The sequence below is a fragment of the Giraffa tippelskirchi genome, chromosome 9, assembly GCF_054371585.1.
Source record: "Giraffa tippelskirchi isolate mGirTip1 chromosome 9, T2T-mGirTip1v1.2.pri, whole genome shotgun sequence".
NCBI classification, from domain to species: Eukaryota; Metazoa; Chordata; class Mammalia; order Artiodactyla; family Giraffidae; genus Giraffa; species Giraffa tippelskirchi.
This window is the reverse complement of record NC_137283.1, coordinates 37,478,095-37,491,310: the sequence shown is the minus strand read 5'-3', so window position 1 is coordinate 37,491,310 and position 13,216 is coordinate 37,478,095. Positions and strand designations below refer to the sequence as shown.

At 39.3% G+C, this 13,216-nt stretch overlaps 1 protein-coding gene and 1 long non-coding RNA gene across 7 annotated transcripts in view; one reads left to right on the top strand and one right to left on the bottom strand.

The window, feature by feature from the left end:
* Positions 1-13,216, bottom strand: part of LOC145519839 (uncharacterized) — a 98,887-nt gene that overhangs the window by 42,334 nt on the left and 43,337 nt on the right. The window lies entirely within an intron of this gene.
* Positions 2,504-13,216, top strand: part of CEP15 (centrosomal protein 15) — a 29,376-nt gene continuing 18,663 nt past the window's right edge. For 2 of the 6 annotated variants that reach the window (XM_081524718.1, XM_081524714.1), the window contains exons 1-4: positions 2,504-3,320; positions 3,443-3,512; positions 3,947-4,028; positions 5,370-5,493. In XM_081524718.1, coding sequence (XP_081380844.1) covers positions 3,976-4,028; positions 5,370-5,493 — 177 coding nt within the window. In that variant the 5' untranslated portion in view covers positions 2,504-3,320; positions 3,443-3,512; positions 3,947-3,975. Of the gene's footprint in view, positions 3,321-3,442; positions 3,513-3,943; positions 4,029-5,369; positions 5,494-13,216 lie in introns of all 6 variants that reach the window. The other 4 variants (XM_081524720.1, XM_081524715.1, XM_081524716.1 and 1 more) reach the window with 3 other exon arrangements.

Here is a 13,216-nt window from a genome sequence, read left to right as displayed (position 1 = left end):
TTTCTACAACACAAGACCATTTAGAGGTCTATCTTTTAATCTTTACTAAGTAAAGCTAAAGGTGTATACTGTCATCCTGCTTATTCAACTTATATGCAGAGTGCATCATGCGAAATGCTGGACTGGATGAAGCATAAGCTGGAATCAAAATTGCCGGGAGAAATATCAATAACCTCAGATATGCAGATGACACCACACTTATGGCAGAAAGTGAAGAGGAACTAAAGAACCTCTTGATGAAAGTGAAAGAGAAGAGTGAAAAAGCTGCCTTAAAACTCAACATTCAAAAAACTAAGATCATGGTATCTGGTCCCATCACTTCAAGGCAAATAGATGGGGAAACACTGGAAGCAGTGACAGACTATTTTCTTGGGCTCCAAACTCACTGCACATGGCAACTGCAGCCATGAAATTAAAAGAAGCTTCCTCCTTGGAAGAAAAGCTATGACCAATCTAGACAGCATATTAAAAAGCAGAGGCATTACTTTACCGACAAAGGTCCGTCTAGTCAAAGCTATGGTTTTTCCAGTAGTCATGTATGAATGTGAGAGTCGGACCATAAAGAAGGTGAGCACCATTGACACTTATGAACTGTGGTGTTGGAGAAGACTCTTGAGAGTCCCTTGGTCTGCAAGGAGATCAAACCAGTCAATCCTAAAGGAAATCAATCCTGAATATTCGTTGGAAGGACTTATGCTGAAGCTCCAATACTTTGGCCACCTGATGTGAAGAGCTGACTCATTGGAAAAGACCCTGATGCTGGGAAAGACTGAAGGCGGGAGAAGGGGATGACAGAAGATGAGATGGTTGGATGGCATCACCGACTCGATGGACATGAGTTTGAGTAGGCTCTGGGAGCTGGTGAAGGACAGGAAAGCCTGGCATGCTGCAGTCCATGGAGTCCCAAAGAGACATGACTGAGCAACTGAACTGAACTGAAGTAAAGCTAAAGTCCTAGCAACTGAAGACACAGCTGTCTTACATTATGATGAAATTTCAACACGGGGAGTTATTTAATCCATTCATTCAAAAATTTTTACTGAGCACCTATAGTCAGGTAGTTTCAACAGCTCAGCAAATAAAAAGAGACAATTAAAAGGAAGTTTAAATTCTAGTTGGAGGTGCCTAGTAAACAAATGAAAAAGTGATGAGAAAATACATGGAATGATACTGTGTTCTGGAGAGAAGTAAAGCAGGAGAAGGAGCATGAAGGGTGAAGAGACAGATTTGCGATCCTCCACTGGAGTTCAGGGACTACTTCACTGAGGAAGCAGCAATGAAAGATGAGAACTGAATCTATGTAAGTATCTGGGGAAAGGACTTTCCAAACAAAGAAAACACAGAAGTGCAGTAGTCCTCAAGCAGGAGATAAATTTAATGTAGATAATCTGGAAGAAAAAACAAAATTTAAACACCTGGAATGGAGTCCTAGCTCTTTGCCCTTTACCAACTCAGTAACCTTCAGAAAGAAAACATTATCCCTCCTGAACCTCAATATTTCACTCTGTAATTAAGGATACCATCATGTAACTTACAAAGTTCTTTCAATGGGAATGTTTAAGAATGTACTTTACAACACCGAAAGATTATTCCCAAATGTTTTTTTCCAGAGGGCTGTGGGAAATCTAACGGAGGCTCTGATGGCTTCCAGCTACCACTTAAATCAATGATCAACTTTGTTTCCTTGTCTGTCAAATGCGGAGGATGGCATCTATCTCACCAGGTCTTGTGGGGATTCAGTGAATGAGATCATCCACAGAAACATAGGGACTGATACGCATATTTCTCAACAAGTGAAAGATAAGCATTATTGTCGCTGTGGGGGCAGCTCTACAAGCAGGAAGAGCTCTGCTGTCCGGCTCAGATCAGACGCCCAGGGTGAAGCTCTCTGAAGCTGTTCCTTGGGCGTTTGTGGACCTGACTGTGCTTACCTAGTTAGTCACTTCAGTCGAGTCTGACTCTTTGCGATCCATGGACTGTAACCCACTAGGCTTCTCTGTCCATGGGATTCTCCAGGCAAGAATACTGGAGTGGGCCACCATTTCCACCTCCAGGGGATCTTCCCAACCCATGGATCAAACCGCCTCTCCTAGTCTCTTGCTTTGGCAGGCGAGTTCTTACCACTAGCGCCACCTGGGAAGACCTGATTGTAAAGTCTGTTTAAACACTTTGCAGGACTCAATTTTAAGTGTTTTTCCCCCTTCCACATTCTACTGTGATGTTCTGGCTTGTAAGAAACCATTTTCACTCTCTGAAGTCTTTTCAATACATGCAGATACACTTAAAAGAGGCTTGAAATTAGGCTACGATCAAAGTGATTTTTCCACTCAGTTTGTGACGTCTTCACAGCCCTTATTTCTTCGGAGCCACCTTATTTCACTAGCGTTTGGCGCTAGACGGGGCTCCTTTTATAAGTACGTGATGACATCACTTCGCATCGCGCTTGCGCAGATTGGTGGCGTGGCCACGCCCACGCCTGCGCGCAGACCTAACTCCCGTCCGCACAGTCTGTGGCGCGCCTTCCCGGAAGAAGTCAGTACGGGGCTCGGTGAGTGAGGTCAGACACTAGGACGGCCGGCGAGTGAGTGCCCCGAGTGTCCGAAGGACAGCTATGCGCTGGTGGCGAGGATGCTGCTAAAGGGGAAGAGGTAGGGTGATGAGGAAAGTTCCTGAGTCCTTCCAGAGTAAGTGAGAGTTGCTGTGGTTGCTGAGCTGATGACTCCGAAAAGCTGCGAACCTTCGGCTCAGAAGGCAGACTGTCTGAAGTGCTGATGCTGGTCGCCACAGAAAAGAAGTTACCATGGACACACTTCCAGCGATTTCCTTGACACTGCATTCGAAACTGGGAGAAGGGCCTGCCGTGATTTCGTCGAAGTATCTGTAATTCGACCCCTTCCGGGCTAGCCTCTGCGCGATTGCTGTCCGCGGTGCTGAAAATAGAGCGGTATCTTCAGGAAGAAACCCGTTGAGGGCAGGGCAGTATTTCCATTTCCCTCGGCTCTGCTCAGAGTCCTACGCTTTGTGTGTGTGCTGAAGGAAGGGCTTTCCCCCCCACCCCAATCAGCGATGGACATGCAGGCGACGAGCAGACAACCAGTATTAGTTTCATAAAATTTAGAAAAGCCAGTGCTTCATTCTAAGACTGAATTTTCATTCTTTTTTTAATTACATTATTTCGGCTTAGTTGCATTCTCCCTTTGTGCAGTCAGGAAAGGAAACTTCAGTCCTTGCACCCAACCAGATGATTTGCCTTCAGACTCACAGCCATCCAAGTAGTTCACTAGACCTCTGTCCGTATCGGCCCAGGCACTTCTACCAAGGTGAGCTTGCTTATGGTGTACAGTGTTTTGTGAAAATGGGTTTTCCCAGACTCCCCTAATGAAGAGTCCAGAGCAGCCAGGGTAAGGTGAAACCACTTAAATGTGCTTTTCTCCACGGTTAGGCATGAAAAATACTTCCCAATTTGGAAGAAAGATCGTAGAACTGGGCAGGCTTCCAATAAAGGAAAGACCGTGAGTTTCCAGTTGGTTCTCATACTTGTTTGTCTCTCTGTGTGTCTGAGGGATGGTGTTTCTCTGAATTATACACAGTGGATTTTTTTTTTCTTTTTTGTTGATTCAATAAAATGTTTACTAGTCTTGGTACCAGCTGCTTGCTTGTTTTTAATTCTGATTAAGGTTAAAGTGTGTGTGTGGTGGTGGGGCAACAGGGGAAGTATGCTGTGTTTACCTGTGTCAGTGGTCTGGGATGCATATGGCATCTGTAAACTATGCGTTGTGAGTAAACATATGTAAAATGAAAGAATGCATTTAAAAACATCATCACAGCCCAAGCTGTATTTTTCCCTTCTGAGACAGAACCAGTAGATTGAGGTGCTGAATGATCAAATGTTGCAAAGCTAAGGCCATGGGTAGAAATAACTTTAAATGTCCTTACTATTTAGCAGAAAGCTTATCAAGGCGGCTTTGATTAAAGATGACATCCCTGCTCACTCAAGAAATTCGCCTTTCTAAAAGACATGAAGAAATGTAAGTTGTTGTTGTTTTAAAAAGGCTAATCTCAATGTATATACTGTACTGGCTTTATTAGTGACACTGTGTGCACAGGAAAACTTAAAAATCTGTAAGTGTGTCATTTTTTGTGAAACTTGAGAGATTTTGGTTTTAAGGAATGTCATTACCTCTCAAGAATAACAAAGATTAAAAAGTCTAATTATGTTTTATGTCTTTTAACTTCTTGTTACTAATATCTAGATAAATTCACTCTCCCTCTTAGCCACTTTATGCTCCACACTGCTATTCAATGAACTTCTCTAAGCCTTTTACCAAGGCCAGCTTTATGAGTATGTGACCTGTATAGTCACAGGCCCTGCACTAGATTTAGCCTAGGAGCAAAATTTTCATTTTGCACTGGGCTCTGCAAATTATATGGCCAGTCCTGCACTTTTATTTAGTATTAACCCTTCTCTAACCTCTGTTTGTGGGCTCTCATGTTTTGCTTTTCTTTAATTACCAGCCTCTTTGCCGTGGCCTTCTAAGGTATTTTTCTTATGAAAATGACTTTTCAAAGACCTGGGTTTTTATTTCTACTCTCAAGAACAGCCCTGTGCAACATACTGTTTCCTGAGAATCTCCTCAACTCTTTGAGAAATAGTTAAGACTGTTACTGTACCATTTGTGTATTTTTTCTCATTTGATCACTTTATGAGACTAAACACTTATAAAAGGAGCATTTAACCATGGAGAAACTTTTGAAGTCCATTATATATAACAAAGTAGTTTGATAATTTATTTACAACTTTCTACATCTTCAATTAGTTTTACCATGTTGTGAGTATGCATGTGTACACACAGCCTCTCACTCATATATGGAACCATCATTTTTCTCTTGGAAAAAGAGGAAAAAAATATTTTTATTGCTTCTTCAAACATATGGAAGTTTAGCACAATTCTAAATGTGTAACATAAGATTCAGGGGTACTGAAGTGTTAAGCAGAAGGTTTTGTATAGCAAGTCATACCAATGTATGTGTGGGGAGGTATATATAAGTATGTGTACAAAGGGATATGGATTACAGTTTGCATTTTCACTAAATATTTTCCAACACTTTAAAATACTTTCAAGACTAGAGAGGTTAAAAAAACACAAGTGTGTACTTACAGTGTAAATATGAAAATAAAAATAATTTCACTGAGACTGAAGACTTACTGAACTACCTAAGTTTTTCACTGTCTTATTAACTGACATGTAGTAACTGGCTTTCAAAGTAGGTTGAACTGGAAGTGAGGTGCAATTAAGAAATGATTTATACTGGCCAAACAATAAAATGTTTCTTTTTAAAATCTTTAAATAATCTTCATGTTTTTCTAGAGTATCAAAAAGATTAATGTTACTTCAACGAATGGAGAATAAACCTGAAGATCAAAACAAGGGGAAGTCCTCTCAGACACAAGCAGCTAAGGCTGCTTTACAAAGGAACATTAGTCTTTTAAAGGTAAGAGTCTCTGAATTAAACCTATGTCCCCCACTTTTGCAAAAAGGTTTTAATTCAGTTTCATTACTTTGATTTATGTAATTCCTTTGTTTTGAGTAACAAATAGAGTTAATGATACACTACTATTTGAATTCATGTTAACTGGACAAGAAGCATGGATTCTCACTTATTAAGATGAAAAACCTTGACATTTGCTTAGGCATTTGCTTAAGCTAATGAAAAGTCAATCACTATAAAAAGAACTTTAAGGTCACCTTTGTGCAAGAAGTAATAAATACAAGACATAGCTTCTGGGGACTTCCTTGGCAGTCCAGTGGTTAAGAATCCGTCTTCTGATGCAGGGGATGTGAGTCAGACACCTGGTCAGGGAAGTAAGATTCCTCATGCCCATGTCGCAACTAAGACCTAAGGCAACCAAACAAACCAAAAAAAGACACAGCTTCTATCTTCCATCTTCTTTTATTTGTAGGGAGATTCTGAAACATGATCAAGTACCTAAAATATGCTCGAAACAATTTGATTTTGCCCTCCTGGGGCCACAGTCAATATACAGATTTTGTATTTAAGGTAACAGATTTCCCAGGATCTTCTTTGATGGTGATGAAGGAGGTGGTCAAAGTATGTGACTGCGCAGGGCCTCACCATTTGGCCAGTGTGCCCATTTGGAGTAAAATCATATGTGTAACATTTTTGGCTGCTTGCTATACTTTGCTTCCAGAATTGTATGGCTTCATCCATAATTAAAACCCTAAAGTTTGCTTCCATTCGAGCTTCCAAGAGATCCTATGACTAAAACATTTGGTAGTAAGGCTATATTATTTAAGTTATAAAGCAGTGTTTTCAGTTTTTTATTGTTAAATATTTTCATCGATAGGCATGATGTAGTTCTCTTCTGTCCTCACTAGAGGATAAAGGAAGAGGAAAATTCAGTTATCTTCTCAGCTTCTGGCAGTTTGATCCACAGTAATTTAAGTCACAGCCATAGTGCTACCAAAGCATTCTATATTGCCATATGTCTTACTTGCCCAATGGTATTTGCAATATTTATTTTTAAATGGAAATATATAGGGTAATCTAGAAGTTGCTCTGAAAAGTCAGAAAATCCAAATTGGAAGTCTTCACGGATTGCTTGCTACTTGTTATGGCGAGTGCAGGTAGTATCGGCGAGTGCAGGTAATATTGTCTTCCTTTTAATGCCCAAGTATTTGACGAAGGCCCAGCTCCTTACTCTTGAGCTAGTTCTGAGCAGCAAGTGAGGGTAACAAAGTAACTACAAGTTAGTTGCTTTACATCAAGTAGCTTACAGGCTCTGTTCATGACCTAAAATATACACAAAATAGAGACCGTGTATGATCAAACATTAATTATATGCTGTGGAATACTTAGCACTTGGCTGTGTGCTCAGTCGCTCAGCTGTGTCCTACTCTTTCTTTGCGACCCCATGGACTGTAGCCCGCCACGCTCCTCTGTCCATGGAGATTTTCCAGGCAAGAATACTGGAGTGGGTCCCCACGCCCTCCTCCAGGGTACTCAGCACTTTAGGAGTGTTAAAGTACTCAGCACTTTAGAAGTGTTAAAAACTCTTGGAGAGCTAGAATATTCTATGAGGTCTCAGAGAAGCAGCTAAGCTAAGCAGGAAGACATTCCATGGAGTTCTCAAGGAAGAGCCAAGACCAGAAGAAGAATGAATGGCCTGATTAATGTTCACGGGATCCTAAGCTAAGTGGCTTGGAAAGCCCCAGGAAACAGGCTGAATCTACATTGTGAGACGAAATGAAGAAGTTGAGACTTGGTATGTAGAGATAATATAGTGTTGTGAGCAAAAAAAAAAAACCAGCAAGACTTAAACATATGAAAGAGTTTTTAAGAAAGATTCACTTGCTATTTAGCAAAGTAATTTCAAAAATGGAGAGATATAAGGAGGTAGCTAAGAAATCATTGTCTTATCCAGAAGGAAGGTAATGAACCTAGTTTCATAGTCTTGAGAAACCAGTTTGGTATAGTATTTTTTTCCCTTAATTATCAAAATAATATCCTCTCATTATGAAAAAAAAAACTTGAAAGAGCAAAGATGGAAAACCTCCTATATCATCTGCCTGTCTAGAAATTAGTATATTTTTCTATATTTCCTTTCAACTTTTTATAGACATTTTTTTAACTCTCTTACATCCCAGGTAGTTAGAGATGCAATTTCCCTCTATTTTTTAACTTGTGTGCTTTGAATAATTGGATATACAACCTTTTTTTGTCCTTCTTTCCCTCATATATAATTTTTATATACAAGGGATATAATTTTAGTGGCTCTCCCACAGAAGTTATTGTTAAGATAAATAGGACTTGATTACAGAATTTGAGCTGGGAGAGACTGTAAAAAGCATATAGCTTTAGATTCTTATCTAAAGTCTTTTTTGTTTTGTTTTGTTTTAGCATAAAAACTTTTCCCACAGATGTAAAATAAAGGTCTTCTCCGATGCTTAGTGGTAAACAACCCACTTGCCAATGCAGGAGATGCGAGTTCAACCCCTGGGTTGGGAAGATCCCCTGAAGAAGGAAATGGCAACCTACTCCAGTATTCTTGCCTGGGAAATACTATGGACAGAGAAGCCTGGCGGGCCACAGTCCAAAGGGTCACAAAGATTCAGACATGACTCAGCACACACAGTAAATAAAAGTGGTTCTCCTTTGGCCCAAAGTCCTACAATCCCTTCCTTGACTGTACTGCCATGGCTCTAAAGAACTGGGAAAACCACAGATCTGGGCTAATCCCTTAATTTATAGAGATGAGAAAACCATAATGTATCACTCCTAACATCCCTTTGCAAGAACAGATCAAATAGGATTTCCTGGGCAGTTCAGTGGTTAAGACTCTGTGCTCCCAATGCAGGGGGCACAGATTCAATCCGCAGTCAAGGAATAAGATCTCCCTGAACACACACACAAAGAAATTAAGTTATAGCAGGATAGGTACTTAAGTACTGAGTGCAATTGAAAATGTTGCCCTTAAAGCCTGGTAGCACTCCTATAATATAGTAAACAAAATAAGGATGACTGTATACTGTCCATTATCTGACCGTATTCCCATGTTCTGAATAATATCATGAACACTAAAAGGGCATAAGCTTTAACTTTAAGAAAGAAAGATATAATACTAGTATCTTTCAATGACATGTCTTTATACTTAAGAGAAGCCAAAGTTGTTTCAAAACTAGTATGAGCTGAGTAAAATTAATGGGTAAAACACAAACATATAAAAATCAATAGCAATCCTGTGTATATAGGTGGAAAATAGAGATCACATTCACATTAGCAATAAAATTATAAAATACATACTTGGGAATGCTTTTAACAAAGGATCTGCATGACTGCTATGAAGATAATTATTACACTGCAGTGGCAGTTTTAAGAGAAAACTTAAATGAAGACATATGCCTTAATCCTGACTGGGGAAACTATTATTTTTTCTAAGTCATCTGTCACAAAATTATTTTTAGATTTAGTAAAATCCCAACAAAAATTTTCTTTAATTGCATTTGAATAAATAAATTGGCAAAAATATCAAAGACTGATTTTAAAAGGAGAATGAGAGTAATCCCATCAAAGATTCAAACTTAGTAAAAAATGTATATGAATGTAAGTAGTGAAGAAAATTCACAGTGAGGGTTTACTCAGTAAATATCATAGAAGACAGTGGATTTTGAAAACAGGCTCAGTGATTTTTTTCCTGTTACCGTTAATACAATGAACTCGATCTGCCTTTTAAAATCAAATATAAATGGACTTAGAAGCCAGAAAATATTTCTACAAATATTTCCATGATATAAACTGCCCTCTCTCCCACCTTTCCCTCCACAAAATTTAGTTTAAACCCCAAAACATGCTTTTTTGGTAACAGTTATCCTCTCGTGAGATGGACCAACAGGACAGAGTGAGGAAGACCGAGCGTGTCCTCCAGCAGATTAGACATACAGCCGGTGCTTCCCTTCAGGGACATCCTGGAAGCCTCCAGGGGGCAGCTGGCAGTCAGAACTGCCACCAAGGATGGCCAGTACTTGCCGGCCCATGTCTCTCCTCTTTCGTCTCACATTTCTCACTTTCCCCAATGCATATGTTTAACACACGCCTCTGCGTTCTTTGTACCAATGACCCTTACACTTCATGTCTTTAATATCTTATTTTTTGTATCCCAGAAATTGCCCCTCATCAGTGAGGGGCAGCTTAAAAGATTAAACCCAGCCCAGCTGCAGCTAGATGGGGAGGGAGGATGTAGGCAGGGAGGAGGAAAGACCGATCTTGGTACATGATGCTTGGTGCTTCTTCCTTTTCCTATTCAGGAGTCAACTTGTTTATACAGGCTCCCAAGTCATGCCATAGAGTAACAGCTATACCGTCATCCACTGGAAGCTTGTTTTTTGATTGATATGAAAAATCTCACAACTGTGCAAAGGAAGGGATAGACGAGTATTTCCATGCACTTATCACCCACATTCAATCATTGTCAGAACACAGCCAGCTTGTTTTGTCTATTCACCTCTACCCCCTCACATCACTTTGAAGCTAACCTTCAGACACTGCATTGTTTCACCTGGAAATATTTCAGTACATCTCTTTCTTAATTTCAGTGTCTATCACTAAAAGATAAGGACTGTTTTAACCAAAATCAAAATGTCAGTATCAACCTAAGAAATTAACAATAAACCCTCAAATAGCTAATTAGGGTTCAAATAAAATTCAACTTGGAATTGATAGGTTTCCTAAATTTCTCACAGTACTCCCTGCTCTTTAATACCCGCCTTTTAATACATTTGTTAAAGGAATTGGGTCATTTGTCCTGTTGAGCTGCTTTCATCACTGAGGTACTCATTTAACATGTTCCTCTGTCCCCCTCATTCCTTTTAATATAATTGACAGATCTAAGTTGTGTTGTGCAACAGAAATGTTGTACAAGCCACATATGTAATTTTAAATTTCCAAGGAACTAATTTTAATAATGTCAACCTAAACAGATTAAATAAAATGTTATTAAGATTTCAAACATATTTCAAATGTAATTGCTATAAAAAGTAAATATTTTATATTCTATTTTCTTACTAAACCCTCAAAATTCGGTGTGTATTGTACATCACAACACATCTTAATTCAGACTTGTATATTTCAAGTGCTCAGCAGCTACTTGAGGCTAAGAAATACTCCATTAACAGTGCAGATTAGAGAGGCCTGAGCAGATTCAGATTCTATGTTTGGAGGAAGAACACTTCTATAATGCCAGCTGTCTCTCTTTCTTTGGAATGTTAGGCATTGATGATCACTGCCTAAGTATACTCATTAGGGGTTATGAAAAGCAATATTCAAATTCTTTTATTCTTTCTCATTCACCTGCTGATTAGTTATATTAAGAGACACTTGTCCTCATCAATTATTTGATTACACTGAGGTATATTTCATAGAAGAAAAAGCATGATGAATGCTTCTCTTTATTAATTTTTAGAATAATAGGTTGGCTCTCTACTGTCCTGCAAAAGTGACCAATTAGGTGTTGTTGGTTTTGGTTGGTTTTCTATATTGTTTTGTGTTTTGTTGCTATTGTTTTTTGAGGTGTCCTGGATTGGAAATGTCTCAATCCATTTCAATATTTATTCCCGTTTATTCTCAACTTATCCCATTTTTAACAAGTGGGAACCTCTTCAGATTAGCTCCTGAATGCCTCTGCTGAGATCTCAGCAGCGTGACAATCTCCTTTCTGTTCTGATGAAACATTCCAGGCTCATATGTGCATTTGTTGCTGAGACCTGGAACAGCCACTGTTCCAGGGAGCCCTGGATCCTTTTGGTAGGAAATATGTTCAGAGCCCTCTGTCTGGGCAATGGTGGTGTTTATTGTGACTTTTTTTTTTTTTTTAAGATAACAGCTTCTATCAGAAATTCCAGGATTCTAGTTTGCAAGGCTTTTAACTTAAAATCATAGATCTTATACCTCTAACTTATTTTTCTCAAATTCAAAATCTGTTCCCAAAGAAGTTTCCAACACCAGCACAACTACTTATGTACCTTATATCCTGTGATCCAGACAGCACTGTCAACATCCATCTGATTATCAAGAATGGTTTTCAGTAAGATGCTTTTACTAAGATTCATTTTGTCCTTAGGGTGTAACTCACTAGGGATGCTCACTCAAAATATTGTGTTCTAAGGTCATTTGATGTATTTATTCTCTGTGTGGTTATGCCACCAAATAGACAGCAGTTAGATCTGTTTATTTTCAGTTTGTAGGGACTGCTTTTTCAGTTGTCTAACTGCATACAATTTTAAATGGTATAGTGACAAGTCTACATAACAAGACAACAAGGGAGTCAGGTAAAGCTGGCCAGCAAGCCCTGTTCTCCTCTTGCTTCCTTTTCTTCCCCTACCCCCTTGGGTACTTTTTGTCTTTTTCTTTTTTAAAGTTTCTGATTTATGCTCAGGATTTTTTGACCCTTCAGCCTATATTTACTTAATGAATATGTCAGTACCTAGTACATACCCTGCACTTGTTAGATTCTCAGATGCTTAAAGGTTGTATGAGACATAGTCCTTTCCTTCGGGCAGCATATAGTGAAAAAGAAGGTTCTTATGTCGAGGGATTAAGATACAAATGTGCTACAGAAGGCTGCCATCAAATTGCTGAGATTCTGAGTCAGGCAAAGGAATGCCTGCTTGATCCTCTGTGTTGTGGGTACCAATTTATTTTTTGTTTTAATCTAGGGGAGGACATATTTAAAGTAGTTTTTAGCAGAACCAATCGATTCCAAGTTATGTATGTATTAAAGTGCGATATGGTCTAGGCATGAGTACAAGTAAGCATTAAGTACTTGTTGAATGAATAAGTGTAATTAGAAGCCCACAGCATTAAGAATGACATGATAAGGCCAGAGGAGACATCCTGAAAGAACAATATAGGGAGCGCTGAATTTTTAAATGGCAGGAATAAGAAGAGTTGGAATTACACAATACAGCATAGGTATCTGAGTGGATAGCATTCCCACTAGTATACGTTTAATATATTCAGTGGAAAAAGATGAGTTTAGTTTTATCAGGTTGAGAATTAAGGGCCAGGAAGAGAAACTAGCCATCCCTCTACAATATAATTGATCCTAGATCAGAGACAATCTTGGAGAGAGAAAAAGTGAAAAGATGGGGACAGATGTCTCAAATCTTAAGAAAGCCCACACTGAGGATTAATGAGAGAAAAAAGCCAGCCAAGGAGAAGAGGAGGAGGAGTCCGAGAGGTAAGCGAAACATCGAAGGAAGTGAAATATGACTCGAGCTAAGGAAGAAGTTCTCTCGAGGGGTGATAATCCCTCGTCCAAATGCTGCAGAGATGACAGCCGGGTTAGGCGGACTTGGGCCTGCTTTTCCAGGCCATGCGTCCATCTCCTCCTGTCTGTTCTTTCCATTGCAAATCTGCTCTTCTCTGCAAGATACTCAGTATTCTTATTTTCTGATCTTTTAGAAAAATGTTTAATCTTGCCTAGAGGTGTTAGTAGCACCTAGATCTCCCAGTAAAGGTAACTTTGTAACTTAGAATAATGGTAACATTGGCGTTGTGAGTTTTGTTTGATTCCTAGATGTATAAAGTGTTTTTTCCAGAACCCTGTTGAATCTCAGTGTAAACAGAGAAGTTGGTATCCCGTGTCTGTTTTATCATCGACATCAAAAGCCCTCTAAGCCTGCGTGTTGGTCATGAACTG